This window comes from Vulpes vulpes, chromosome 15, assembly GCF_048418805.1.
Source record: "Vulpes vulpes isolate BD-2025 chromosome 15, VulVul3, whole genome shotgun sequence".
In the NCBI taxonomy this organism is placed as follows: domain Eukaryota; kingdom Metazoa; phylum Chordata; class Mammalia; order Carnivora; family Canidae; genus Vulpes; species Vulpes vulpes.
This window is the reverse complement of record NC_132794.1, coordinates 141,596-169,005: the sequence shown is the minus strand read 5'-3', so window position 1 is coordinate 169,005 and position 27,410 is coordinate 141,596. Positions and strand designations below refer to the sequence as shown.

At 42.7% G+C, this 27,410-nt stretch overlaps 1 protein-coding gene across 1 annotated transcript; it reads left to right on the top strand.

Moving 5' to 3' along the window:
- The first annotated feature begins 20,155 nt into the window (after nt 1-20,155).
- Nucleotides 20,156-21,431, top strand: LOC140595645 (vomeronasal type-1 receptor 1-like). Its single transcript, XM_072738725.1, has one exon. The coding sequence runs from the start codon at nt 20,381-20,383 to the stop codon at nt 21,296-21,298; it is 918 nt and encodes a 305-aa protein (XP_072594826.1). The 5' UTR covers nt 20,156-20,380; the 3' UTR covers nt 21,299-21,431.
- Nucleotides 21,432-27,410: the final 5,979 nt, after the last annotated feature.

Below are 27,410 nucleotides of genomic sequence, written 5' to 3'. Positions count from 1 at the left end.
TGGGGGTGGGGTCCATTTGTTGCTTTTTCTCTAGTTCCTTTATGTGTAAGGTGAGCTTTTGAATTTGAGTTCTTTCCAGTTTTTGAATGGATGCTTGTATTGCGATGTATTTCCCCCTCAGGACTGCTTTTGCTGCATCCCAAAGATTTTGAACGGTTGTATCTTCATTCTCATTAGTTTCCATGAATCTTCTCAATTCTTCCTTAATTTCCTGGTTGACCTTTTCATCTTTTAGCAGGATGGTCCTTAACCTCCATGTGTTTGTGGTCCTTCCAAACTTCTTGTTGTGATTAAGTTCTAATTTCAAGGCATTATGGTCTGAGAATATACAGGGGACTATCCCGATCTTTTGGTATCGGTTCAGACCCGATTTGTGACCCAGTATGTGGTCTATTCTGGAGAAAGTTCCATGTGCACTTGAGAAGAATGTGTATTCAGTTGAGTTTGGATGTAAAGTTCTGTAGATATCTGTGAAATCCATCTGGTCCAGTGTATCATTTAAAGCTCTCGTTTCTTTGGATATGTTGTGCTTAGAAGACCTATCTAGTATAGAAAGAGCTAGATTGAAATCACCAAGTATAAGTGTATTATTATCAAAGTATTTCTTCAGTTTGGTTATTAATTGGTTTAAATATTTGGCAGCTCCCACATTTGGGGCATATATATTGAGAATTGTTAAGTCTTCTTGTTGGATAGATCCTTTGAGTATGAGATAGTGTCCCTCTTCATCTCTCACTATAGTCTTCAGGGTAAATTTTAATTTATCTGATATAAGGATGGCTACCCCTGCTTTCTTTTGAGGACCATTTGAATGGTAAATGGTTCTCCAACCTTTTATTTTCAGGTTGTAGGTGTCCTTCTGTCTAAAATGAGTCTCTTGTAGACAGCAAATAGATGGGTCCTGCTTTTTAATCCAGTCTGAAACCCTGCGCCTTTTGATGGGGTCATTAAGCCCATTCACGTTCAGAGTTACTATTGATAGATATGAGTTTAGTGTCGTCATATCTATTCAGTCCTTGTTTTTGTGGATTGTTCCACTGAACTTCTTCTTAAAGGGGAGTTTTAAGAGTCCCCCTTAAAATTTCTTGCAGAGCTGGTTTGGAGGTTACATATTCTTTCAGTTCCTGCCTGTCTTGGAAGCTCTTTATCTCTCCTTCCATTTTGAATGAAAGCCTTGCTGGATAGAGTATTCTTGGTTGCATGTTCTTCTCATTTAGGACCCTGAATATATCCTGCCAGCCCTTTCTGGCCTGCCAGGTCTCTGTGGAGAGGTCTGCTGTTACCCTAATATTCCTCCCCATAAAAGTCAGGGACTTTTTTTCTCTTGCTGCTTTAAGGATCTTCTCCTTATCTTTGGAATTTGCAAGCTTCACTATTAAATGTCGAGGTGTTGATCGGGTTTTGTTGATTTTAGGGGGGGATCTCTCTATTTCCTGGATCTGAATGCCTCTTTCCCTTCCCAGATTCGGAAAGTTTTCAGCTAGGATTTGTTCAAATACATATTCTGGCCCTCTGTCCCTTTCGGCGCCCTCGGGAACCCCAATTAAACGTAGGTTTTTCTTCCTCAGGCTGTCATTTATTTCCCTTAATCTATCCTCATGGTCTTTTAATTGCCTGTCTCTTTTTTCCTCAGTTTCCCTCTTTGCCATCAGCTTGTCTTCTATGTCACTCACTCGTTCTTCCACCTCGTCAAGCCTCGTCGTTAGGACTTCTAGCTTGGATTGTATCTCATTTAATTGATTTTTAATTTCTGCCTGATTGGATCTCAATTCTGCAGTCATGAAGTCTCTTGAGTCCTTTATGGTTTTTTCTAGAGCCACCAGTAGCTGTATAATAGTGCTTCTGAATTGGCTTTCTGACATTGAATTGTAATCCATATTTTGTAACTCTGTGGGAGAGAGGGCTGTTTCTGATTCTTTTTTTTGAGGTGAGGTTTTCCTTCCAGTCATTTTGCTCAGTGCAGAGTGGCCAAAAACAAGTTGTATTGGGAAAAGGAGAAAAAGAGAGAGAAGGAAAGAAAAGAGAAAAAGAAAAAAGAGAAAGAAGAAAAAAAAGGGGGGGGGGGAAAGAGAAGAAAAAGAAAGAAAGGAGAAAAAAGAAAAAAAAGGGGGGGTGGGGGACGCAATCAGAAATCAAGAAGAAAGAGAGAAAAGAAAAAGAAAAAAAAAAAGCACAAAACAAAACAAAACAAAAACAAAAACAAAACAAAAAAAAAACACGTGGGAGTATCTTCCGATTCTGTGTTCTTTAAGTCCCTTGACTTCCCTTGGAACTGGTCCGTCTCGCTGGTCTTCTGGGGGAGGGGCCTGCTGTGCTGAGTCTCAGGTGTTAGCACTTGGGGGAGCTGCTCTGCCCCCAGCCTGGTGCAGGGCTCAGTGGGGGTTGTTCACCCCGTGAGGCCCCAGGAGGAAGCCACAGTGGCGGGGGCAGCTCTGGGACCCTGGGGTCAGCTCCCGCAGTAGCTCCGGGGCTCTCCGTCTGCAGGGCCTGGAGGCTCCCAGGCGGGGCCGCTGATCTGCTCAGTTCCAGGCAGGAGGGTCCTCGCTGTCCTGGGCCCTCCCGGCCTCTGCCTGTCCCGGGGGGAGGCCGGATCCTGGGCTGTGTCCCGGCGCCCTGGGCTCCGGGGCCTGCGCTATTGGATTCGCGCTCCCGGCGGTGCAGCCTCCTCCGCGGAGCCGCCGCCCGAGCCCCTCCGAGCTGTTCCCGGAGTCGCGCCGCCCCCTCCGGGCTGAGCTTCTTCCTCCGCCCGAGCCGCCGCTGCCAAGCTGTTCCCGGAGCCGCGCCGCCCCCTCCGCGGAGCTTCTTCCTCCGCCCGAGCCGCCGCCGCTGAGCTGTTCCCGGAGCCGCGCAGCCCCCTCCGCGGAGCCGCCGCCCGAGCCCCTCCGAGCCGCTCCGGGTCCCGCCGAGCGCTGCAGCCCTTAGGGAGCTCGGCGCACTCTCCGGGGCGCAGTTCCTCTGTTACTGTCCCCGGGAGCCCGAGGGCATCCCCGCCTTTCTGGGGATCCTGCTCCAATTCCCCGGGAGGCCTTTCCCCCGGGAAGGTCGGTGCAGCTCCTGCTCCTCCGGGACGGGGCTCTCCTGTCCTGGGGACACTCGCCCCGGCCTCAGCCCGGCTCCTCGCGGGGCCCCTCCCCCTTGGAGGCCTTTTGTGTCTTTATTTCTTTTTCCCCGTCTTCCTACCTTGATAGAAGCGCGAACTCTTCTCACTGTAGCGTTCCAGCTGGTCTCTCTTTAAATCTCAGGCTGAATTCGTAGATTTTCAGGATGATTTGAATGTTTTCTAGGTAATTTGTTGAGGACAAGTGACTTGGAGACCCTACTCTGCCGCCATCTTGCCCCTCCCCCCTAGTTTTTTCTTTTTATCATGAATGGATTTTTAATTTTATACAGTAATGTTTCTTCCTCCACTGACATGATCATATGTTCTATAGATATGGTTACTTAAGTAGATTTTTGAATGCTAAATCAATCTTGCTTTTCTAGAATAAGTCTGTTTGATCGCACTGTACTACCCTTTAATACTGTTTGGTACTTTGATAGCATTTTATATCGTATAGTTTTGTAATGTTTTCTTTAGTGATTATAGATTTGACTTTCATTTCCCTTTTATTTAATGCCTCTGTGAAGCTTTTGTATCAAGGTTTGCTAGCCTCAGATATTGAATTGGAAATGTTCTCTCCTTCCCTTTCTCTGGATAAATGGATATAAGTTTGTGTTATTTTGACGCATGGCAAAGTTACCCAGCCTGGAGTTTTTGGTTAGAAAGTGACCCAGGAGGGGTGCTTCCAGCCTGATTCAATGTCCATCAGTCGATTCAGTGTCCAACTGGTGATTTTGGCTCAGGTCATGATCTTGGGGTCCTGAGATCGAGTCCCGAGTCTAGCCCCACACTCAGTAGGGAATCTGCTTGAAAATTCTCTCCGTCTGCCTCTGCCTACCCCCTATTTGTGGATACAATCTCTGTTTCTCAAATAAATAAATAAATCTTAAAAAAAAAGAAATAATAACCCAGGCGGGAGGGATGCAGGACCTGCTTGTCATGGAGCCAAGGAATATGATAGGAAGAGGCATCTGAAGGAAACAAAGATGGAACATACAGCACTTTAGCTATGTGGCTCCAGTGGACATGAAAAGGGCATAGTGTCTGAGTCTCAAGGTCTGAAGAATTTTCAAAACCTGTGCCCACAGTTGGCTGACTTTCCCCTGATATGAACCAGCATCAACTCCCAAACTATAAACTCCCTCATTTGCTCTTTTGTTGTCCTTGTTATATTAAGAGTTTAAATAAAAATGCTTTACACACAAAAACAAATAAACGAGGGGCCTGAATCCCAAGACTTCAGTGAGTCTGACTTCCTGCTGCTTCCCCTCAGAGTGCCTGCTGTTTCAGGGCTGAGAAATTGGGCAGAATGGGGCTGATCGGAAGCAAATGATAAGCAGTGAGTTCTAGCACCTGGGGAGACAGGAGTCTGGAGTTCTGCAGAGAAGTGAGCCTCATACTCTCTGTTTTCTGCCCACAACATTTATCTAGAAATTGGTACTGAGGTATACAATAAGGTATAATAAGGTATATAATAAATAATACATGATGATGAAGATAGATGATAGATAGATAATAGATAGATAGTCTCTTTCTATAACATCCAATAACAATGATCCCAGGTCTTGGCTTCTACAAATGAACCAGAGCTCCATGATTCCAGGGCCATGTTAGGAAAATTACAAGGTGAAGCCTGGAGCATCTTGTGCCAAAAAAGCAAGGAGGGGCTCACAGAGTGGAGGCATGTTACAGGGATACAGGAGCCATCCTGGAGGGCCTCCTGTTGGTCAAGTCTGAGATGGTTTGAATGTCAAGAGAAACAGTGAGAGAACGGACTAACTCAGTAAAATAGGAAATCATATTACAGATATAGATACATAAGTGATTACATCGAAAATTCTATGATGAAGGGGGTATTTATATAGTTGGAAAGTGTTTCCCTACAAAATGCTTAGTAATTTCAAAGGAGAAAGAGTATCATCACGGTGGAGACTGTGGGAGATCCCAGCTTCAGTGCGTGATTGTCAGTAGTACAAGGAGAACTTGTGTGCCTCCTACAAGGACATAGGCACAGCATTACCTCAAGATGTTTTGCCAAAGACACACGACTTTAATCTATGCATGAGGACATGTCAGATGATCCAGATGAGGGGCCTTCCATGTTCTGCAAACAGCTGGCTGTGGTGTTGGAAAGTACGCAGGGACTGGAGAGGAGACACGGAGTACCTTTTACTCTGCAGGGTGTTATTATAGATGAGACTTGAGTACAAGCCAGAAGGCCAGGTATCAGCTCTACATCCGTGACAGCTCCCTCATTTTCAAGGATGCACTGCATTTGTGTGTGGGGAAAAGTCCTTGTTTGTAGGAAATACATGCCAAAATCTTCAGGGGTGATGTGGTGTCAGTTTTGCAACTTTCTCACAAATGTATGTCTAGATTTTCTCTCAGTTTGTGATTATTTCAAAATTATAAGAAACAAATTGAATTTATAGCTTTCCCACTAAGAAAACTCCAGGCCTGGCTGGCTTTCATTTGGTAAATTCTGTCAAAAACCTAAGGAATAATTTAATTCAATATTATAGAAAATCTTTTAGAAAATAGAGGCAGGAATACTTCTGAGATCATCTCATGGACCCAGGATACCAGTGATGCCAAACCAGACAAGGATATTAATAAGAAAAGAAAATTGCAAACCAGTGTCCCCCCATGAACAGAAAAGTCCTCAACAAAATATTGGCAAATTGATGGAGCAACCCATAGAAAGAATAATACATCACCATTTCCTTGTTGTGTGACCTTGGGCATTTTACTTGGCTGCTCTGAACCTCATGGCCCTCACACACCCTTCCGAGGATAGTGCCTCGAACATTCGTTCTAATGATTTCCCCATCTTTTTCACCGCAGTAGGCCAGAGCCAGTATGAGGACCCCAGCCCCGGGGCACAGTCACTGGGTCGAGGAGCAGACCTGCTGCCTCTGCGGGGCCCATCAGTTTCTCTCTTCCTGGAACTCAGGTCTTGAGCGGTGACCAAAGGCAGCCACAAGAGGACATGGAGGTGGCACCCACTGTTCCCACAGCAGCCGGGACTCCGTCTTCCCAGGTGTCTGTCTCTCCCTTTGGCACAATGAGGAATGACTTCACCTCTCAGTACATCCCCATTGCTTTGGTGGTTAGAGTGAATTTCTCTTGCTTGTAAGCAGCGCTTCTCACTGTGGGAGAGGAGAGGATGTGCCTGCACATGGGTGAGGGGGTGGAACTTGAGGGAAGGGCGAGGAGGGCTGAGTCCCCGACAGCAGGTCAGACGGTCAGCCCTGAGGGGAGTGACCTCAGGGTGGGTAGTGAAGAGAGCAATATTTACATGAACATAGCTGAAACTTGCCTGCTTGATGAAAGATTAAGAGTTGGACTCATTTTAAAAAAAGATTTTATTTATGCATGAGAGACGCAGAGAGTGGCAGAAACACAGGCAGAGGGTGAAGCAGGCTCCCTACGGGGAGCCCAATGTGGGACTCGATCCCAGGATCCCAGGATCACACCATCAGCCAAAGGCAGACCAGACGCTCAACCACTGAGCCACCCAGGTGCCCCCAACTCAGTTTTTGACTTTGGAGTGCTGGCAGCCTCCGAGCCTCACCTTCCTCTTTCCTTTTGTCCCATGTCTGGGTGAGTTGGTGAGAAAGCTAAATGCTCCCTCCTTTGGCAGGTGGGAGATTCAAACAGAGAGTCCCTGAGCCAGTGTTGCACTGGGGATTTGTGGTGATTTCCTAAATGCCATAATATATGTAATTCATTCTGAATGTCCTAGTCCTCAAATGTCCAGTTCCCAGAGGGAGAAGAAGGAAAAATAAAGGGGGCTGGAATAAAACCCTGTCTCTTAATTTCCCCGGCGGCTTCTTTAGCCAGTAGGTTTGCAACAATGGCAGTCTACCTCCCTGCTTGTACCTCCAAGATCAGAAGCAGCAATCACAATATAAATCCCTGATACTTGTCGGGAAAGATCCATATTGTCTACATTAGCCCCCCAAAATCACATTCATGACATGTCAGGGACGCAGACATGGATGTCTGCCATGTGGCCGAAGATGAGGATTGAGTGGCCACCACATGCTGAGAGTGGAGAGAAACCACAGTGTGCTGCCCAGTCTTTCCCCTGAAGGCTGCAAGCCTTTGAAAAGACCCCAGAATAAGTACAATTTTTGTCTAGAATGGGAGATGTTTTCCTGGAGCTGCCTGCTTTGCCACCTTCTCTAACATCATTCTAAGACCATTCACAGTTACTGTAATCCTTGCCTTTCTGAAAATTTGTTCCAGAGGTGCCTGGGTAGACTCCATCAGCTAAGGGTCTGACTCTTGATTTCAGCTCAGGTCATGGCCTCGGGGTTGTTAGAGTGAGCCCCGCATGGAGTTTGCTTGGGATTCTCTCTCTCTCTCTCTCTCTCTCTCTTTTAAGATTCATTTATTTTTTATTTTTATTTTTTTATAATAAATTTATTTTTTATTGGTGTTCAATTTGCCAACATGCAGAATAACACCCAGTGCTCATCCCATCAAGTGCCCCCCTCAGTGCCCGTCACCCATTCACCCCCACCCCCCGCCCTCCTCCCCTTCCACCACCCCTAGTTCATTTCCCAGAGTTAGGAGTCTTTATGTTCTGTCTCCCTTTCTGATATCTCCCACACATTTCCTCTCCCTTCCCTTATATTCCCTTTCACTATTATTTATATTCCCCAAATGAATGAGAACATACACTGTTTGTCCTTCTCTGATTGACTTACTTCACTCAGCATAATACCCTCCAGTTCCATCCACGTTGAAGCAAAGGGTGGGTATTTGTCATTTCTAATGGCTGAGTAATATTCCATTGTATACATAAACCACATCTTCTTTATCCATCATCTTTCGATGGACACCGAGGCTCCTTCTAGTTTGGCTCTTGTGGACATTGCTGCTAGAAACATCGGGGTGCAGGTGTCCCAGAGTTTCATTGCATCTGTATCTTTGGGGTAAATCCTCAACAGTGCAATTGCTGGGTCGTAGGGCAGATCTAATTTTAACCCTTTGAGGAACCTCCACACAGTTTTCCAGAGTGGCTGCACCAGTTCACATTCCCACCAACAGTGTAAGAGGGTTCCCTTTTCTCCACATCCTCTCCAGCATTTGTGGTTTCCTGCCTTGTGTGAGGTGATACAGTCAACAAAACTAAAAGACAACCTACAGAATGGGAGAAGATATTTGCAAATGACCTATCAGATAAAGGGCTAGTTTCCAAGATCTATAAAGAACTTATTAAACTCAACACCAAAGAAACAAACAATCCAATCATGAAATGGGCAAAAGACACGAACAGAAATCTCACAGAGGAAGACATAGACATGGCCAACATGCACATGAGAAAATGCTCCGCATCACTTGCCATCAGGGAAATGCAAATTAAGATTCATTTATTTATTTGTGATAGAAACGGAGAGAGAAAGAGAGAGGCAGAGACACAGGAGGAGGGAGAAGCAGGAGGAGGGAGCCCGGCGTGGGACTTGATCCCGGGACTCCAGGATCGCGCCCTGGGCCAAAGGCAGGCACCAAACCGCTGAGCCACCCAGGGATCCCCAGGATTTTCTCTCTTGATCTCCTTCTGCCCCTCCCACCCTGCTTGTACTCTCTTTCAAAAAAAAATGTGTTCCATCTGTTCTTTGTTTTCCAGCATTTCCAATTTGGAGATTACTGGACATTGGTTCTAAACTGACACTAATTTCAGGAGACCTAAAATGTCACTGTGGTCCACAAGTCAGCACGGGGGCTTAGGGAGACCAGGTGAGCAAGGCAGTTTGGTGCCAGGGCATCTCCGAGCGCACCTGGTATGTTTCCAGAGCGATCTTGTGTAACGGAATTACATTTATTGAATTCACATACTCAGTAACTGGCCGAACCGCGTTGCTTCCCTGGCTGCTGGAATAGCGCTATACCGGTGGGAAGGAAGAGGGGTAGAATTCACTAGAACTCTTTCTACTTAGGAAAATAGTAAACCAACAGAAATTCCACATTCTGGAAGAGATTAATGCCACCATGAAGGACTTGAAAGGACTTGGAAAATTGGGGGGTGGGTGGTGAATCTCTCTTAGGTTATTCAATTCACATATCTGGCCTGTGCAGAAAACAGAAGGATCTTGTAAAATGATGGTAAATTCTAGTAAGCTTAACTAGATGGTATCTCCAATTGTAAGTGTTGTTCCAGATGTGGTTTTATTGCTGAGCAAATTAACACATCCCCCATACCTGGGTATGCAGCTTTTGATCTGGAAAATGCCTTTACCACACCTTGACATCTATTAGTAAAGACCAACAGAATATTTTTCCTTTAGCTGGCGAGACCAGAAGTACACGTTCCCTATCCTACCTCAGAGGTATATCTGCTCTCTAACTATGTATCATAATTTGGTCCACAGGGATCTTGATTGCCTTTCCCTTCCACAGGACACCACATGGGTCCTGATGGCATTATATTGATTGACCTAGTGAGTAAGAAGTAGCAAATACTCCAGAGTTATTGGCAACACATTGGCATGTCAGAGGGTGAGAACTAAATATGATAAATTCAAAGGCCTTTCTCCTCAGTGAAATTTCAGAGGTCCCTTGGCACCAGGCATGTCAAGATATTCCTTCTAAAGGGCAAAAAAAGAGGCAGAATGCCTAGTGGGCCTCCTTGGATTTTGGAGACAACATATTCCTCATTTGGGTCCATTTACTGAGTGACCTTGAAAAGCTGCTAGTTTTGGGTGGGACTCAAAATGAGAGAAGGCTCTGCAATAGGTCCAGGCTGTCATGCAAGCTGCTCTGCTACTTGGGCTGTATGATGCAGCAGATCCAGTAGTTCTCAAAGCAGCAGTGGTAGGTAGAGGCCTTCTGGATGTGAGTCACAATGTGGACACCTAGTATTTGTGAGGAAAGTCCTATTATCCTCCAAAAACCCTATCATCTCTCTTTGGGGAACAGCTTTTGGCTTGCTACTGGGCCTTGGTAGAGACTGAATGCTACCATGGGCCACCAAGTTACTATGCAGCCTAAGCTTCCAGTATTAAGCTAGACATCGTCTGACCAATAAAGCCATAGGGTCGGGCATGCACTGCAGTATTCCATTGTTGAATGGAAGCGGTCCATACAAGATTAGGCTTGTACATGCCCTGAAGGCACAAGGAAATTACACGAAGACATAACCCAAAAACCCACGGACCTCACTCCTGCTACATTACCTTCTCTCTCCTAGCCTGCATCTGTGGCCTCCTAGGGATGTCTGCACTATTAGTTGACTAGGAAAGTGAAAGCTCAAGCCTGGTTTACAGATAATATGCACGCACCATTCAAAAGTGGACAAATGTGGCACCACAGTCCCTTTCTGGGACATCCATGAAGGACAGTGGTGAAAGGAAATCTTCTGAGTGGGAACAATCAGGTGCAGCTAATTGTTCATTTTGCTTTGGAAGAAGTAGTCAGAAGTATGGGTATATACAAGGTTTTGGGCTGTGGCCAACGGTTTAGCTGGATGGTTAGCAATTTGGAAGGAATATGATTAGAAAATTGGTGACAAAGAGGTGTGGGGAGGAGAAATGTGGATAGACCTTTGAGTGTTCAGTAAACATGAAGATATTTTTGGGAGCTACTGTACTGGGTGGGATCATTTATCTCAATTAGCAAGGGGAAATTGGGCTGCTACTACACAGTGGAAGTAAGGCCAAGGGTGTCTGAAATACAAGCGAGCCTTTAGGATGACTTTTACTACTACCAGTTTCTGTGATTAAAGCTGATGGAAAACTACACTGATCCAATTCAGGCAGGAGTATTAATGATCCCCACACTTCAGAAATGAAGATTTGTGTAATCCATCTGTCTAAGAACTCCACCTAAGCCCCACACATTATTAAAAAGCTCAAAATGGATATCAAGCATATGTATACTGTAAAACTATAAAACTCTTAGAAGATAAAATAGGAGGAATTCCTTGTGCCCTGGGTCTTGGTAAAGAGTTCTTAAACATGACAAAAAATGGGGCAGCTGGGCGGCTCAGTTAGCGAAGCCTTGGACTTTGGCCCAGGTCATGATCTCAGGGTCTTGGGATTGAGCCCTGTGTGAGGCTCTGTGCTGAGCTGGGAGTCTGCTTGAGGATTCTCTCTCTCCCTTTGCAAACCCCCCCCCCCATCTCTCTCAAATAAATAAATCTTTAAAAACAAAACAAATGAAAAATCCCAGGGCACCAAAAGCATGATCTGTAATAGGAAAAATTGGACTTCATAAAAATTAAAATCATTTGTTCTCTGAAAGATTCTGTTAAAAAGATAAAAAGACAAGCTACATCCTGAGAGAGAATATTTACATGCTATATTATTTGACAAAGGAGTCCTATCTAGATTATGTGAAGAAGCCTGAGAACTCAATGTTTAAAAAACAATCTAATTATAAAATGGACACCCAAAAAGAAAGACACAAAGAGAAATTTCACTGAATAAGATATACAAATGACAGATAAGCACATGAAAAGATGTTCAACGTCACTACCCTTTAGTAAAGTATTGAGACCATGATAAGGTATCACTACACAGCTATCAAAATAGCTAAAATATAAGATAATGGCATATGCAAGTTACCTCAAACTGGATTAAAGACCTAAATATAAGATCCCAAACTCCAAAATTCCTAGCAGGAAACACAGGGGAAAGCTTCGTAACATTGGATTTGGCAGTGATTTCTGGGACGTGACACCAAAAGCATAGGCAATAATAGCAAAGACAAATGGGACTACATCAAACTTTAAAACACTCATGCATCAAAGGGCACAATGGACAGAGTGAAAAAAGTCTATAGAATGGGAGAAAAGATTTGTAAATCATTAAAGTGATAAGGGATTAATAATATAAGGAATATGTAGACAACTCCTACAACTCAACAGGAAAAAATCAAGTAAGTTGGTTTAAAAATGATCCAACAATATGAACAGACCTTTCTCCAAAGAAGATATACAAATGACCAACAAGTTTACAAAAGATGCTCAACATCATCATTTCATTAGAGAAATGCAAATCAAAACCACAGTTAAATATCACTCCACACCCATTAGGAAGAGTACTATCAAAAGATCAGAAAACAACAAGTGTTGACAAGGATGTGGAAAAATGAGAAGCTCTGGAAAACCACTATGGGAAACCGTGTGGCAGTTCCTCAAAAAAAGCAAAAGTAGAACTACCATGTAATTTATCAATTTCATTTCTGGGTATAATCCAAAAGAATTGAAAGCAGGTCTTGAGATATTTCCACACCCCTGTTCATAGCAGCATTATTCACAAAAGGTGAACACAAGGGGATCCCTGAGTGGCTCAGCAGTTTAGCGCCTGCCTTTGGCCCAGGGCGCGATCCTGGAGTCCCAGGATCGAGTCTCGCGTCGGGCTCCTGGCATGGAGCCTGCTTCTCCCTCTGCCTGTGGCTCAGCCTCTCTCTCTCTCTATGTCTTTCATGAATAAACAAATAAAATCTTTTTTTAAAAAAAAAGGTAAACACAAGAAATCCATGAATGGATGGAAGAATATACAGAGTGTGGTATATACATCTACTGGCATGTCATTCAACCTTAAACGGCAATCCTGTCACACACTACAGAATGGACATTAAGCCTAGTACTATGAACCAGTCACAATATGACAAATACTATATGATTCCAGTTAATGAGGTATCTTAAGTAGCCAAATTCATAGCAATAGAAAGAATGGTGGTTACCAGATGTTGGGATTAAGGGGAGAAGGAGGGCATTGGTTAATGGGCATAGAATTTCAGATTTGAAAGATGGAAAAGTTCAGGAGATCCATTGCACAACAACATGAATATACTTAACACCTCTGAGCTATATGCTTATAAACAGTGAAGATGGTAGATTTTACATTATTTGTAGTGTACCACAATTTTTAAGAAGATAACCACATACTAAATATTGGGGAGGATGTACAGCAACTGGATTGCTCCTACACTGTGGTAGGGTTGTAAATGTCCCAGCCACTCTGGAAAACAGTTTCGCAGTTACTTTAAACATTGAATATACCTGTATCACACAGTACATCAGTTGTGCTTCTGGGCATTTGTTTCGGAGAAATGGAAACTTATGTTTACACAAAGATTCGTATACAGTTGTTCAGAGTAATGCAAAACTGTTGTCTGTTTGTGGTAGCCATACTGCAAAACAACTATAGAGTTTGTCAGTAGGCAAACGTTAAATGAACTGTGGGCCACTGATATCAGGAATTTTATTCCACAGTGAAAAGAATTTAGCTACTGATGCCTGCACAACGTGGATGGATCCAGAGACTAATGCTCAGTGATAAAAACCAAATCCCAGAAGATTATATGCTGTATAATTACATGATATTTATATAGCAATCTAGAAATAGCAAAAATAAAGTGATGGAAAACAGATATGTGGTGGTGGGGTGAATGTGAGTATGAAGAAGTAGCAAGAGGGAACATTTAGGGGATCCCTGGGTGGCGCAGCGGTTTGGCGCCTGCCTTTGGCCCAGGGCGCGATCCTGGAGACCCGGGATCGAGTCCCACGTCAGGCTCCCGGTGCATGGAGCCTGCTTCTCCCTCTGCCTGTGTCTCTGCCTCTCTCTCTCTCTGTGTGTGTGACTATCATAAATAAATAAAAATTAAAAAAAAAAAAAGAGGGAACATTTATGTAGATGGAATAGGTTTTTTTGTAAAGATTTTTATTATTTTTATTTATTCATGAGAGGCACACAGAGAGAGGCAGAGACACAGGCAGGGGGAGAAGCAGGCTCCTGCGGGGAGCCCGATGTGGGGCTCGATCCCAGAACCCTGGGGTCACACCCTGAGCTGAAGGCAGACACTCAACCACTGAGCCACTCAGGCATCTCTGGGTGGAATAGTTTTGTATCTTGAGGGAGGTAGCGGTTACATGAACCTACACATGAGCCAAATACTGTACATATACATTGCATCATCATCAAATTGTTCTATATCGTACCCTATTGTGAAAGATATAATAATCATTAGGGGAAACTTGGTGAAGGGTTAATATGACTTTTCTGCCCTGATAACCTCCTGTGAATCTATAATTATTTCAGAAAGAAACATTTAAATAAAAGAGATTTTTTCCTGTATTTAAAGTTGTGTACATTATATCACTGACCCTGTATTGAGAATTAAAATAAAAACTGGATTGATTTGGTCACTGAACAAGACAAAGCAATATGCTTGTTTTATATGGAAATTTCAGAAACCTGAAATTCAACTCTGAATAGTCACCACCCCAGCCTCAGGGATGCTGCACTGTGGCCAGTGTCCGCATAGTTTGGTCCGCTGAGAGAACTGAACGTCTGATTAGCATCCCATCATTACTCTGGAACCCTGAGGAATAATTTACAACTAGGCCAACCTGGGAGCCGTCTGTTACATCAGAAGGTAATTGTGCACTTGTGACTGACACTCTTAATGACCCTAACAGGAGACACCCGGCACCACCGAGTCCCGCTCAGGCTCCTGTGTACATGCTGTACATGCCGGGCTGAGTCCCTGTACACAAGGCCAATTCCATTTTGGATAACAAAGCAGTTAGTGCCCAGGGGGGAGATGAAGTCACATGGCCCCTTCCCCATAACCCTGACATCCTGCCATTGCTCTTCAGCATGGCCCATGAGCGTTGTCTTCCTGCCCTGGAGCCACAGAGACGGGCTTTGGTAAGGATGCTGCTGTGACTGGGGTCTCGGCTGCAAAGGAGATACTAAGTCCTTTCCTGAACTCTGCTACTCATTTTATTCTCTTCTTTTCAAATCTAAACTTGATCTTCTATCTCTTAAAATTTCCCCTTTATTTCTTCTTTGTATTAATTTTTTATGGTATGATAAGCATTTTGGTTTTGCTATACCACTTTATAAAAAAGATTTTATCTATTTACTCATGAGAGACAGAGAGAGGGAGGCAGAGGGACAGGCAGGCTCCCCATGGAGCAGGGTCCCCGATGCAGGACTCAATCCAGGGACTTGGGGATCACGACCTGAGCTGAAGGCGGATGCTCAAATGCTGAGCCACCCAGGTGCCCCTACTATATCACTTTTTAAAAATTGTTCTATTATCTTCTTTTGCTGTTATATTAGTTAATTCCCCACTCATTAAATTCTTAAATTTCTCCTTTGGCTTTCCTAGCTATCTCCATCTTTCTTCTTTAATTGCATGTATTAAAAAAAAATCTCTACGTTTAATTGAGATAACATTATTAGTGCACATGGTCTTACGTATACTTGATGATAGATTGACATATACCATGCATGTACTGATTGCGTAGCCTAGTCTTTGCCTTTCCTCCGTATTCCTTCCTGGTCCTTCACACTTTGGAGCTCATCCAACTTACTACTTCTATTCCCATTTCTTGCTTTCTTTTATTGGTTGCACTTTCTCTTCAGCTTTTATGCACTTTTTGTTGTTTTGTTGTTTTTAAGGATTTATTTATTTATTTGAGAGAGAGAGAGTGTGAGCAAGTGTGGGGTGTGAGGGGGCAGGGGGAGAAGGAAAGAGAGTCTTAAGTAGACTCTGCTTTGAGTGTGGAGCAGGACCCGGCTCCAACTCAGGACCCATGAGGTTATGATCTGAGCCAAAACCAAGAGTTGGACACTTAACCAACTGCACCACCCAGGTGCCCTGTATGCACTTGTTTTTAAGCCGTTTTTAAAGATACTCTACAGTCTTTTATTTCTTTTAATTATGTACCTAATCGTTTTCCCCCAGGTTAGTATTTTATGTAATTTTTCTCATTATTCCATTTATCTGCTTCTGCAACCCTGTCACTCTCCCTTTCTGTTAATAATCACGGTATTTCTGCTGTTTCCAAGATCTTCACTACCATACCCTATTTCCAGAAGTACATTTGTTGTCCTTTTGCATTTCTTCCCCTTTTCCTTTGTTTCTCTTATAGTCAATATTCCTTCTTCTAGCCTGAGTACAATGCACATATCCAAATACATTCTGCATACCAGAATTTGCGGTTATGTTTGTGGCAAAGAACTCCTCCTCCCTAGGGCTTGTTAGCACACTCACTTTATGTCTTAATTTTAGAGACATAAAAATCTTTTAATATTTTTATTTACACTTGGGCTTTTAAAAAATTCAAGAAAAATATATTGGGTCTAATCTCTTGAAGATAATTATTCTATAAAATATTTAATAGATTTGTTTCTACAATTAGGTGTTCAGTGCATATGAAAATGATATTTTATGTGACATGATATCAGAAATATCTCAGGTCATACTTAGAAAAGAACCTACAGTACGGTTGTAAACCATACTTCTTTACTTGATCACATGTATCGGGACTAAAAAACTGTGTTGATTGACTGCTGGGAACTCTAATTTGTTTCATAAGGTGCTCCTGGCACCAAACCCATCATATCTTAATGATGTAGCTTCATACTGATTTACCTTGATACTTCATGGAAAAATTCTTTACATTCTTTTCTTCCTTTAAAATTGCTTTGATTATTTTTGACATTGTGAGTATCATAGACATTTGTACAGGTGAAAAAATCATCTTGAGAATCAGACCTGGATTCTATAATACTTATGCATCATTGTGGAAACATGGACGTTATTTGCATATTATATCTTTGAGGCTTTGAACATGAAAAATTATATGCTTTTTCTCTTACTGCTTTCACATGTCTTTTGTTTTTATTTATACTTACTTGATATTTTTATACTGTTTAGGTAGTATCTCAACCTTAAACTTTATTTTATAGAAGGAGTTTGTTTCTGGTATATAAATGCAAATGGTTATAGTATAGTGATATTTTTATCCATTTACCTTGTAAAATTCTTATTTGTAATTTTTAAACTCTAGATTCTTTGCAGTTTATACTTAGAAAATGATACCGTCTAATGAGAAAATTGTGGGGTTTCTTTCCTTTCCAAAATGTGTACTAGTCATTTTCTTGCCTTAGCTTGTAGATCATCTCCTCTGGTACAAAAAATGGTGAGTCAACCTGGTATTTTCCCGTTCAAAGAGAGGTTGCAGTATTTAGTCATTTTGCAGGATGATCACAGGCCCAGATAATAATTATTTTCCTAAGTTAAGCATGTACCATTTTGTTCTTGGTTTCCTACCATTTGTTTTAATTTTGAATGCACTTTGAATTTTATCAAGGAATTTTGATACAAGTATTGAGGTAGTCATAGTTTAAGTTGTGAATATAGTTAATTTTATTGACTTATTTGATTTTTTTTTACTAATTTATTTTTTTAATTTAAATTCAATTTCCTGACATATAGTATATCATTAGTTTCAGATGGAGTTTTCAATAATTCATCAGTTGTGTATAACACCCAGTGCTCATTCCATCACGGGTATCCTTAATGCCCATCACCCAGTTACCCCTTCACCACCCACCTCCAGCAACCCTCGGTTTGTTTCCCAGACATGAGTCTCTCATGGTTTGTCTTCCTCTCTAATTTTTCCCCATTCAGTTTCCCCTTCTTCCCATACAGTCCCTTGCACTATTTCTTATATTTGGTATGTGAGTGAAACCATATGATAATTTTACTTTTTCCTGCCCATTTTGAGGATTTTTTTTTTTAAAACTAATTGCTATGATTGAAAATTCCAGGATAATACCGAAGGGAAGCAGTGAAAGCAGGCATCTTTGTCTTGTGCTTGATCTTAGGAGGGGAGCTTTCAGTCTTTCAGGCACCATTTAGTATGGTGCTACTTTTGGGGTTTTCATATATGCCCTTTCTCATGTTGAGGAAGTTACCCTCTATTCCTAGAATATTGAGTTTTTTTTTTTTATCATGAAAGGATGCTTTTTTTTCCTCCCAAATGCACTGAAATGATGGTATGGATTTTCCCCTTATTCCATTAATGTGCTGTATTACAGTATTTGATTTTATATGTTGAACCACCGTTGCATTCCTAGGATAAATTTCACTTGATCATAGTATGTCCTCCTTTTAATATGATACTGGATTTAGTTTGCTAGTATTTTGTTGGGGAATTATGCATTTATGTTCATAAGGGATTTTGTTCCCCCCCTTTTATTTTCCTTGTGATGCCTTTGTCTGGCTATGATATCAGTATAATGCTGACTTCATGGAATATGTTAGGCACTGTTCCCTCCTATTCTTTGGAAGAATTTGAGAGGCATTAGGATACATTTTTTATTGGAAATTCACTAGTTAAGCCACGTGATCCTGAGCTCTTTTGAAGGGAAAGGTTCTTGACTACTAATTTAAGCTCTATATTTGTTTAGGGCTGTTTAGATTTATTTTCTATGTTTTCTTTTTTTAAAGATTTTATTTATTTATGATAGACATAGGGAGAGAGAGAGGCAGAGACACAGGCAGAGGGAGAGGCAGGCTCCATGCCGGAAGCCTGACGTGGGACTCGATCCTGGGACTCCAGGATGGCACCCTGGGCCAAAGGCAGGCGCCAAACTGCTGAGCCACCCAGGAATCCATATTTTCTATATTTTCTTGAGTAGGTTTGGTAAATTTTATGTTTTTAGGAATTTGTCAATTTCATCTAAGTTATCTAGTTTGCTGATATAAAACTTCATAATATTCTTACATAATATTTTTTTTCTGTAATATTGTTAGTCATGTGCCCACTTTTCTGATTTTAGTGCTTTGAATCTTCTTTTTTTCTTAATCCATCTAAGATTAGTCAATTTTGTCAATCTTTGAAAGGAACAAACATTTTGTTTTACAGAATTTATTGTATTCTTACTCTCTGTTTTGTTTCTCTGTCCTAATCTTTATTATCATTTTCCTTCTGCTACTTAGGGTAAATTTGCTCCTCTTTTTCTAGTGTCTTTATATATAAAACGATATTATTGTGTTGTGTTCTATCTTCCTTTTAAATATGAACATTTACAGTGATAAATTTCAAATTTTAAGCAAAATAAACAATATATTATAAAACAACCAATAGGCCAAAGATAAAATTCAGAAAATGCTCAGAGTTAGAACTGATAAATGAATTCATCAACATGACACATGAAAAGATGCTCAATGTCACTGATCATCAGGGAAATTCATATCAAAACTACGAGACAGGGATCCCTGGGTGGCGCAGCGGTTTGGCGCCTGCCTTTGGCCCAGGGCGCGATCCTGGAGACCCAGGATTGAGTCCCACGTCGGGCTCCCAGTGCATGGAGCCTGCTTCTCCCTCTGCCTGTGTCTCTGCCTCTCTCTCTCTCTCTCTCTTACTGTGTCCCTATCATAAGTAAATAAAAATTAAAAAAAAAAACTACGAGACATTATCTCACATCTGTCTGAATGTCTAAAATCAAGAACACAAGAAACAATAGGTGAGGATGTGAAGATAAGGGGAACCTCTTGTATTTTGGTGAGAATACAAACCTGTGGAGCCAGTTGTGTTCCCTCAAAAAGTTAAAAATGAAACTGCCTACGATCAAGCAATTGCACTACTAGGTATTTGCCCAAAGGATACAAAAATACTGATTCAAAGGGACACAATGCACCCTGATGCTTCCAGCAGCATTGTTTATAACAGCCCAAGTGTTCATTGACTCATGAATGAATAAAGAAGTGGCATATATATTCACATTCATATTCATATTTATGTATTTCTCAGTTATAGAAAAAGAATGAAATCTTGCCAGTTGCAATGCCCTGGATGGAGCTAGAGAGTATTATGCTAAGTGAGATAAGTCAGAGAAAGACAAATACCATACAATTTCACTCATATGTGGAATTTAAGAAACAAAACAAGCAAGCTAAAGGGAAAAAAGGGAGAGAGGTAGGTAAATCAAGAAACAAACTCTTAACTATAGAGAACAAAGTGATGGTTATCAGAGGTGGGTGAGGAGGATGGGTAAAATACAGAATAAATATTAGGGAGTGCACTTGTCATGTTGTGCACTGGATGATGTATGGAAGTGTTGGGTTACTGTGTTGTATACCTGAAACTAATACTACACTCTATATTAACTAACTGGAATTTAAATAAAAACTTAATAAATAAATTGAACAACACATTTCTTTTTAAAAAATTTTAATTTATTTTAGAGAAAGCATGAGCTTTTACTTTTATTAATTGGCACAGAACATATGATACTCTGTCTTCATAAAAATTGAATTCTGTTCCTTGACAGTTCTGTTCTTTAAGAACCTGGATGATCCCTCGTATAGCTACGTAGTTGCCAATTCTGCAGGAAGACTCCCTGAAACTTGATAGCTTAGCCCTCAGTCTCAATTACCTTTACTATTTATATTCATAATTAAATTATTTGTCTATAGGATGTACTGGACTTGGTTTGAAGATCTAAGAGAGACTGAAAGACAATGATTTCCAGTGACATAATTTGGGGGATTTTCTTTATCTTTCAAACTTGTATTGGTTTCATGGGGAATTCTTTGTTATTTACATTATATATGTACACATGTTTAATTTTTCCTCATAAGAAGAAGCCTGTAGATATGATTCTTGCCCACTTAACTTTAGCTAATGCTCCGACGCTCATATTCAGAGGGATTCCAAATATAATTACATCTTTTGGAATTAGAGTGGAGATGGGCGATACTGGATGTAAAACAGTGCTCTATATTCAGAGAGTTACCCGGAGCATTTCTCTGTGCACAACCGCCCTCCAGAGTACATTTCAGGCAGTGACTATTACTCCAAGTAGTCATAAATGGGCCTGGCTCAAATACAAAATCCCTGCATTCCTTCAACCCTCCTTACTTTTCTTCTGGATGATCAACATGGCCATCTATTCTGTGGTCCTTTTACGAACTGTGGCCAACAGGAATATCACCGATGATAGACTTGGGTATCAGATTGCTTATTGTAAAAGCAGTGCACATGATGGCCAGATATCATCAATATTTCTAAGTACGGTATTCCTTCGAGATTTGTCCTTTCTCTCTCTGATGACATGTAGTAGCATCTACATGGTGAATATCCTTTACAGACATCACAGAGCAGCTCAGAATGTTCGCAGTACCATCCAGTCTTCACGCTCTCCTGAAAACAAGGCTACTCATGTCATTCTCATACTGGTGAGCTGCTTTGTTTTCTTTTACTGGACCAACACCTTTCTTACTGTTTATTTAGTTTATACAAGTAAGAAAAAGGAGCAACTGGAGAAATTTAATAACTTTTTTTCATCATGTTACCCAACTATCTGTTCTTTCTTTCTAATTAAAAATGAAAATAGAATAAATTTCATGAAACCCCCAAAAAGATTTTTCTCTTCTTAAAGAAAATTCATTGATCATAGAACACTCTTTAGCATTCTTCTGCACCACAGGAGTCATTTGTATGAATATAGATTAACATGCTTATCGATGACATGAGTTACATTTATCGTCCCCATTGAACTGAGTTAACAATCCAAAGAACTGTAATTAAATTATTGTTTTCAAATGTTTACAAATTATTGTTTAAAATGTTTAAAAAACATTTTAAAGATTAAATGTAAGGTTTAGATTATGATACCATGTATATAAGTTTTAAACTTTATAAAATAGCAACAGGTATGTAATGTAGAATGTTTTATAATATTGGAAACATTATCATACAATTATAGAAATCAATAAACCTACAAAAGGGTAGTGGTTACTTTTTTTGTGTAAGGTAACCTTAGCTTTAAGCAAAGTGATGAAATGTGTGTGCTTATTAAATTGTGCTCTATACTTTGTGTGTCAGAAATATGTCATATTTAATTTTAAAAGTAGAATTATTAATATTCTCATATAAATTCAGAAATGTGTTCAAATTTGCAATAATTTTTTACCTACATTTAAGATGAAGAAGAAACACTAAGAAATATACAAGATCTCAAAACACCAGAAATATTATTGTCCTGAGAACTGTTGAACATATAGATGACTTGAGGTTTGAATTGAAGAGTGAAAGAAGAAGGGGGCAGGGGCACCTGGGTGACTCAGTTGGTGAAGCATCTGCCTTCGGCTCAGGACATGAACGCAGGGTCCTGGGACTGAGCCCTGCATGGAAAGCCTGTGTGCTCAGTGGAAAGCCTGCTTCTCCCTCTCCCTCTGCCTCCCACTCTGTCCACTTGTGCTCCCTGTTTCAAGTAAACAAATAAAATCTTAAAAAAAAAAAAGAAGGGGGCAAAAAGGCCAACACCCAAGAACTAGGTATCTCCCACACCAGAGAAAGTAAGGCAGCTTGTCACAATTACAGCTTATTACAAAGGGCTGCATGCTCAGCTTATGGCGTAGTAGGATAATGCAGGTCAGATGGTTCTGGTATGTAGTTAGGAAATAAGGTATAGATTCAGGTTTGGGCTTAGGGTCAAAGTCTGGGGTTAGGGGTTTGGGGTCGGGGTCAGGGTCAGAGTTAAGTTTAAACATAACTGGCTCTCTTCCTCTCCTCCATCTGCCTGGGCCCCCAGGGTGGACAGGACTTGCCCAGGGTCACATGTGAGTCCAGACTTGAGCTGAAGCATTGGTTTTCTGCCCTTTGGTCCTCTAATAGAGGCTCTAATAGAAGAATGAAGTGTTTACCTGGTCACTTACTGTTTCAAATCCAACCCAACCCCAGTCAAGGCTTGTGGAGGGTGTCAGAGGTTATGTATTGTTCTTTCCACTGCCCCACCTGGGAAGAGTGCTCCTGGCCCCATTCTGCCCGGGCGGCTCCAGGGACCAGCACAGCCCTGACCGGTGAGGGCACTCGGGGGACACGCATGGATTCATACAGGACTGTGTGCACGGGCCCAGCCGGCCCCATGTGCACCCTTCTCGCAGGCTGGTGTGGCCTTCCTGGCACCCTTCACTTGGATGCACCGCAGTTTGCTTATGGGTTCATGTACTGAAGGACATCCTGATCTCTTTAAGGTTTTAGCTACGATGAATAGAGCTACCGCGCATACTCGCATGCTAGTTTTTGCGTGGAAACAGTTTTTTCAAAACAATTGTCTAAATACTAGAAGTATGAATGTTGGGCCCTCAGGAGAGATTTATTTAGCCTTGGAAAAAACTGCTAAACTGTCTTCCAAAGCAACCGTATGCACATCCCCAGCATGAAGGAGCATTCCTGTCATATACAACCCTCCAGCAACTGGGATCCTTTTTTTTGGACTTTAGCATCTCTAAATGGTGTGTAGCACTATCTCGCTGCTGTTCTCATTGGTAACTTCCTAATGATAGAGGATGTAGACCATATTTTTTCAGGCTTGTTTTGGTTTGTTAACACAGTATAACATAGTTTCAGTGTACCACATAGTGATTCAACCATTGGCTACAATGCCTGGTACTCGTCACAGGTGCCCTCCGTCATCCCCATCCCATTTCCCTATCCACCCCCCCCCCATTCCTCTGGTATTTATTACTTTATTCTGTATGGTTAAATGTGTTTCTTGGTTTGCTTCTCTCATCTCCCCCCGCCCCCCGCCCCTTTGCAGTTTGATTGGTTTCTTAAAATCCACACGTGAACGCAATCGTATGGTATTTGTCTTTCTCTGACTGACTTAGTTCATTTAGCATCAGTCCTTTCCGGTTCTCCCACATCGTTGTCAATGGCTTCATTCCATCCCTTCTGATGACCGAGTGACGTCGCAGTGACTGTATTTCCCCCATCGTCTGTGCCCACTCATCTGTCGGTGGACGCCTGGGCCCGGTCCGCTGTTCGGCTGCTGTTGATGACGCTGCTGCAGACACTGGGCTGCACGTCCCCCTTAGGATCTGTACTTCTGTATCCTCGGGGCAAGTACCTTGCTGCGCAATTCCAGGATTGTAGGGTCGCTCTACTTTTAACTTCTTGAGGTCCCTCCGCACCGTTCTCCACAGTGGCCGCACCTGTTCGCATTCCCACCAGGAGTGCAAGGGGGCTCCCCCTTCTCCCCAGCCTCACCAACACCTGTTGTTTCTCGTGTTGTGAATTTTAGCCATTCTGACGGCTGTCAGGTGACATCTCATTGTGGTTTGGGTCTGCATTTCCCTGGTGATGGGTGATGCTGAGTGACTTTCCGTGTGTCTGGTGGCCATCTGGATGTCCTGTCAGAGACAATGTCCATTCATGTTTTCTGCCCATTTTCGGTTGGTAATTTGTGTTTAGGATGCTGAGATTTATATTTGCTTTATCTATTTTGGACACTAACTCTTTATCGGATGCGTCGTTTACAAATATCTCCTCTCATTTTGTACGTTGCCTTTTCACTACGGTTGTTTCCTCCACTGTGCGGAACCTTTTCAACTTGATGAAGTCCCAATAGTTTATTTTTGCTTTTGTTTCCCTCGCCTCAGAGGCGTGTCTTGAAAGAAGATCCAATGGCCCATGTCCAAGACATTGCTGCCTATCTTTTCTTCTTTTTATGGTTTTAGGTCTCACATTTAGGTCCCTAATCCATTTTGAATTTATTTTTTACATACATGGTGTAAGAAAGTGGTCCTGTTTCATTCTTCTGCACGTGACTGCCTAGTTTTCCCAACACCGTTTGTTGAAGAGACTTTTTGCTGTTGGATATTCTTTCCTGCTTTGTTGAAGATTAATTGATCATAGAGTTACAGGTGTGTGTCTTGTTCCGGTTTTCCATTCTATTCTATTGATCTAAGGCTCTCTTTCTTGTGCCCGCACCATACTCTTTGGATCGCTAGAGCTCGGTGATATAACTTGAAATCTGGGACCCCAGCTTTGGGTTTTTTTTTTTTTTTTTTGGTTTTGTTTCAACACTGCTTTGGCTATTTTCAATCTTCCGTGGTTTGTTTTTGTTTTGTTAAAGATTTTATTTATTTATTCATGAGAATACACAGAGAAGGGACAGAGAGAGAGAGAGAGGGAGAGAGAGAGAGAGAGGGGCAGAGATCCAGGGCAGCCCATCTTCCGTGGTTCTATACAAATTTTAGGATCATTTGTTCCAGTTCTGTGAAAAATACCATTGCTATGTTGATGGGGATCACATTAAATGTATAGATTGCTTTGAGCATAATTTGAGAAGAATGGATATTAACTCTTCTTTAGATATCCGGTAGAATTGCCCCGGGAAGGCCATCTGGTCCTGGACTTTGTTTCTTGGGAGATTTTTGGTTGCTGATTCAATTTCTTTGCTGGTTATCTGTCTGTTCCAGTTTCTTATTTCTTCCTTTTTCATTTCTGCTATGTTATCCAATTCTAGGAATTGATCTATTTCTTCCAGGTTCTAAGTTGTTGGCATATAATTTTTCATAATGTTCTCTTATAATCGTTGGTATTTCTGTGGTGTTTGTTGTTATTTCTCTTCTCATTTGTGATTTTATTTGGGTCCTCTTTCCTTTTTTTAAAAAAGATTGTATTTATTTTTTCATGAAAGACACAGAGAGAGGAAGAGACACATGCAGAGAGAAAATCAGGCTCCATGTGGGGAGCCTGATGTGGGACTCAATCCCCTAGGACCCCGGGATCCTGACTGGAGCCAAAGCAATTGCTCAACCACCGAGGCACCCAGGTGCCTTGCTGATTCAATTCCTTTGCTAGTTATGGGTCTGTTCACATTTTCTATTTCTTCCTATTTCAGTTTTGCTCGTTTGCACATTTCTAGGGATTTGTCCATTTCTTCCAGGTCTCCCAGTTTGTTAGCATATAATCTTTCATAGTATTCCCTTATAATTGTCTTATTTTTCTGGTGTTGATTGTGATCTCTCCTCTCTCATTTGTGATTTTATTTAGAGAAGGTCCCTTCTCTTTTCTTGTTGATGAGGCTGGCTAGGGCTTGATCCATTTTATTAAGTATTTGAAGAACCGGCTCTTAGTTTCGCTATTCCATTCTACTGTTTTGTTGTTTCTGTATTGTCTATTTCTGCTCTCATCTTTATTATTTCCCTTCTGCTGAAGGCTTTAGGCTTTGTTGCTGTCCTTTTTCAGCTCAAAGTACAATGAAAGTAAACAAAAGTAATATGTAAGGTATATACATAAAAACTAAAATCAAGCAATTAATAAAAAAGAATTGAAGAAAAGAAATGAAAATAAAGCAAGCCCAAAGTACAGAGGAAGCTCGACCCCGCTCTCCTTCCGGAGCTGGAGCTCTGCGGCCTCTGCGGTACCTCAATCTGGCAGCAGCCAGAGGTCCAGTCGGGGTCTGGAGGCGGGGCCGCCGCACTGACTTCAGGTGCGCACCTGCCTCGGGGACGATGCACCTGCGGATCAGAGGCAGGGTCTGGCCTCCCGCGGGCAGCGCCATGCTACTCCTCGAGCCTCGGCGCTGATGTCAGGTGCGCACCTGCCTCGGGGGCGATGCACCTGCCTCCGGAGCAATGCACCTGCGGGTCAGAGGCAGGGTCTGCCTCCCACGGGCAGTGCTGTACTGCCCCCGAGCCTGAGAGCGGGATGTGGGTGGGGGCGCCAAGTCCCCTGGGCCGGGGGCTGAGCATCCGCACCCCGGTCTGCAGGGGCCTCCACAGAGGAGCCCCCGGGCCCCGGGCCTCCACCCCTTCTACAGACCCTGCATTAACCCTGCCTGTCTGAGTTTTGTTTTTTTGTTTTTTTTCTTTTTATCTCAGACAAGTGACTGAGTTTCACACCTCCAAGTTTTAGGGGCTGCCCTGGGGGAGACCTGTGCTCCTCCCGCCCAGGAGGGTCTCCTCCGACTTCTGGCCTTTGCTAGCCCAGCCCAGGGATTCGGCCCCGTGACCGCAGAGGGGTTTGCAATTTGTGGCCACACAGGGCAGACAGCTGGCCCTAGTCCCGCGGCTCTCGGCCGGGGTCCCCGCTCCTGGGCCTGGGAACCGTTGGCGCCACCGTCCCTGGGACCCCAGGGACCCTGACCCCACCCTGTCGCTCCAGGGGCCGCCCCCCACTTCGCCTCCCGAGCACGGTCGAGGCCGGCGTGTCCCCCCCTCTAGCAGACTTCTGGAAGTTCTGACTTTGTGCTCTGCTGCTTCTAATAGTGTGCGTAGACCCGTCAGCTGGCTCCCTGCCCCTGTGGGATCCGGGGCTGTCTCCCCCAGACCGACTGACTGATTTTCTTTTTAAAATTTTATTTTTCTGTCATCTCTACAGCCACATGGGGCTTGAACTCTCCGCCCCAAGAACAAGAGTCGCGTGTTCTTACCAACCACCCCAACCACCCCGAGAGCGGCCAGGCTCCCTTTGATTGATTGACAGGTAGTAACTGAAGCCAACTTGCTGCCTGTGTCGTGTCAGGGCAGAAACTGAGCCCCGGCGTCGAGGTGCGGTGGAGTCATTGGGACCTTGGTCGATGTTAAAGAAAGCGGAGCCTCCCTGGGAGCCCCGGGAGCCCAGGGAGCGGGGCCCACACACGTGACAAGTTGGCCGTTTCCTTGACCAGGAGTCATTGGGCTGGCTGCCGATTTATTTGAGTTGCTATTCGACGGTGAAGGTCGTTCTAGGATGGGGACACAGCGAGAACGTTCCGGG

What these genes read in the sequence shown, in the direction of transcription:
- LOC140595645 (XM_072738725.1), top strand. Translation starts at nt 20,381, where the DNA reads ATGATTTCCAGTGACATAATTTGGGGGATTTTCTTTATCTTTCAAACT.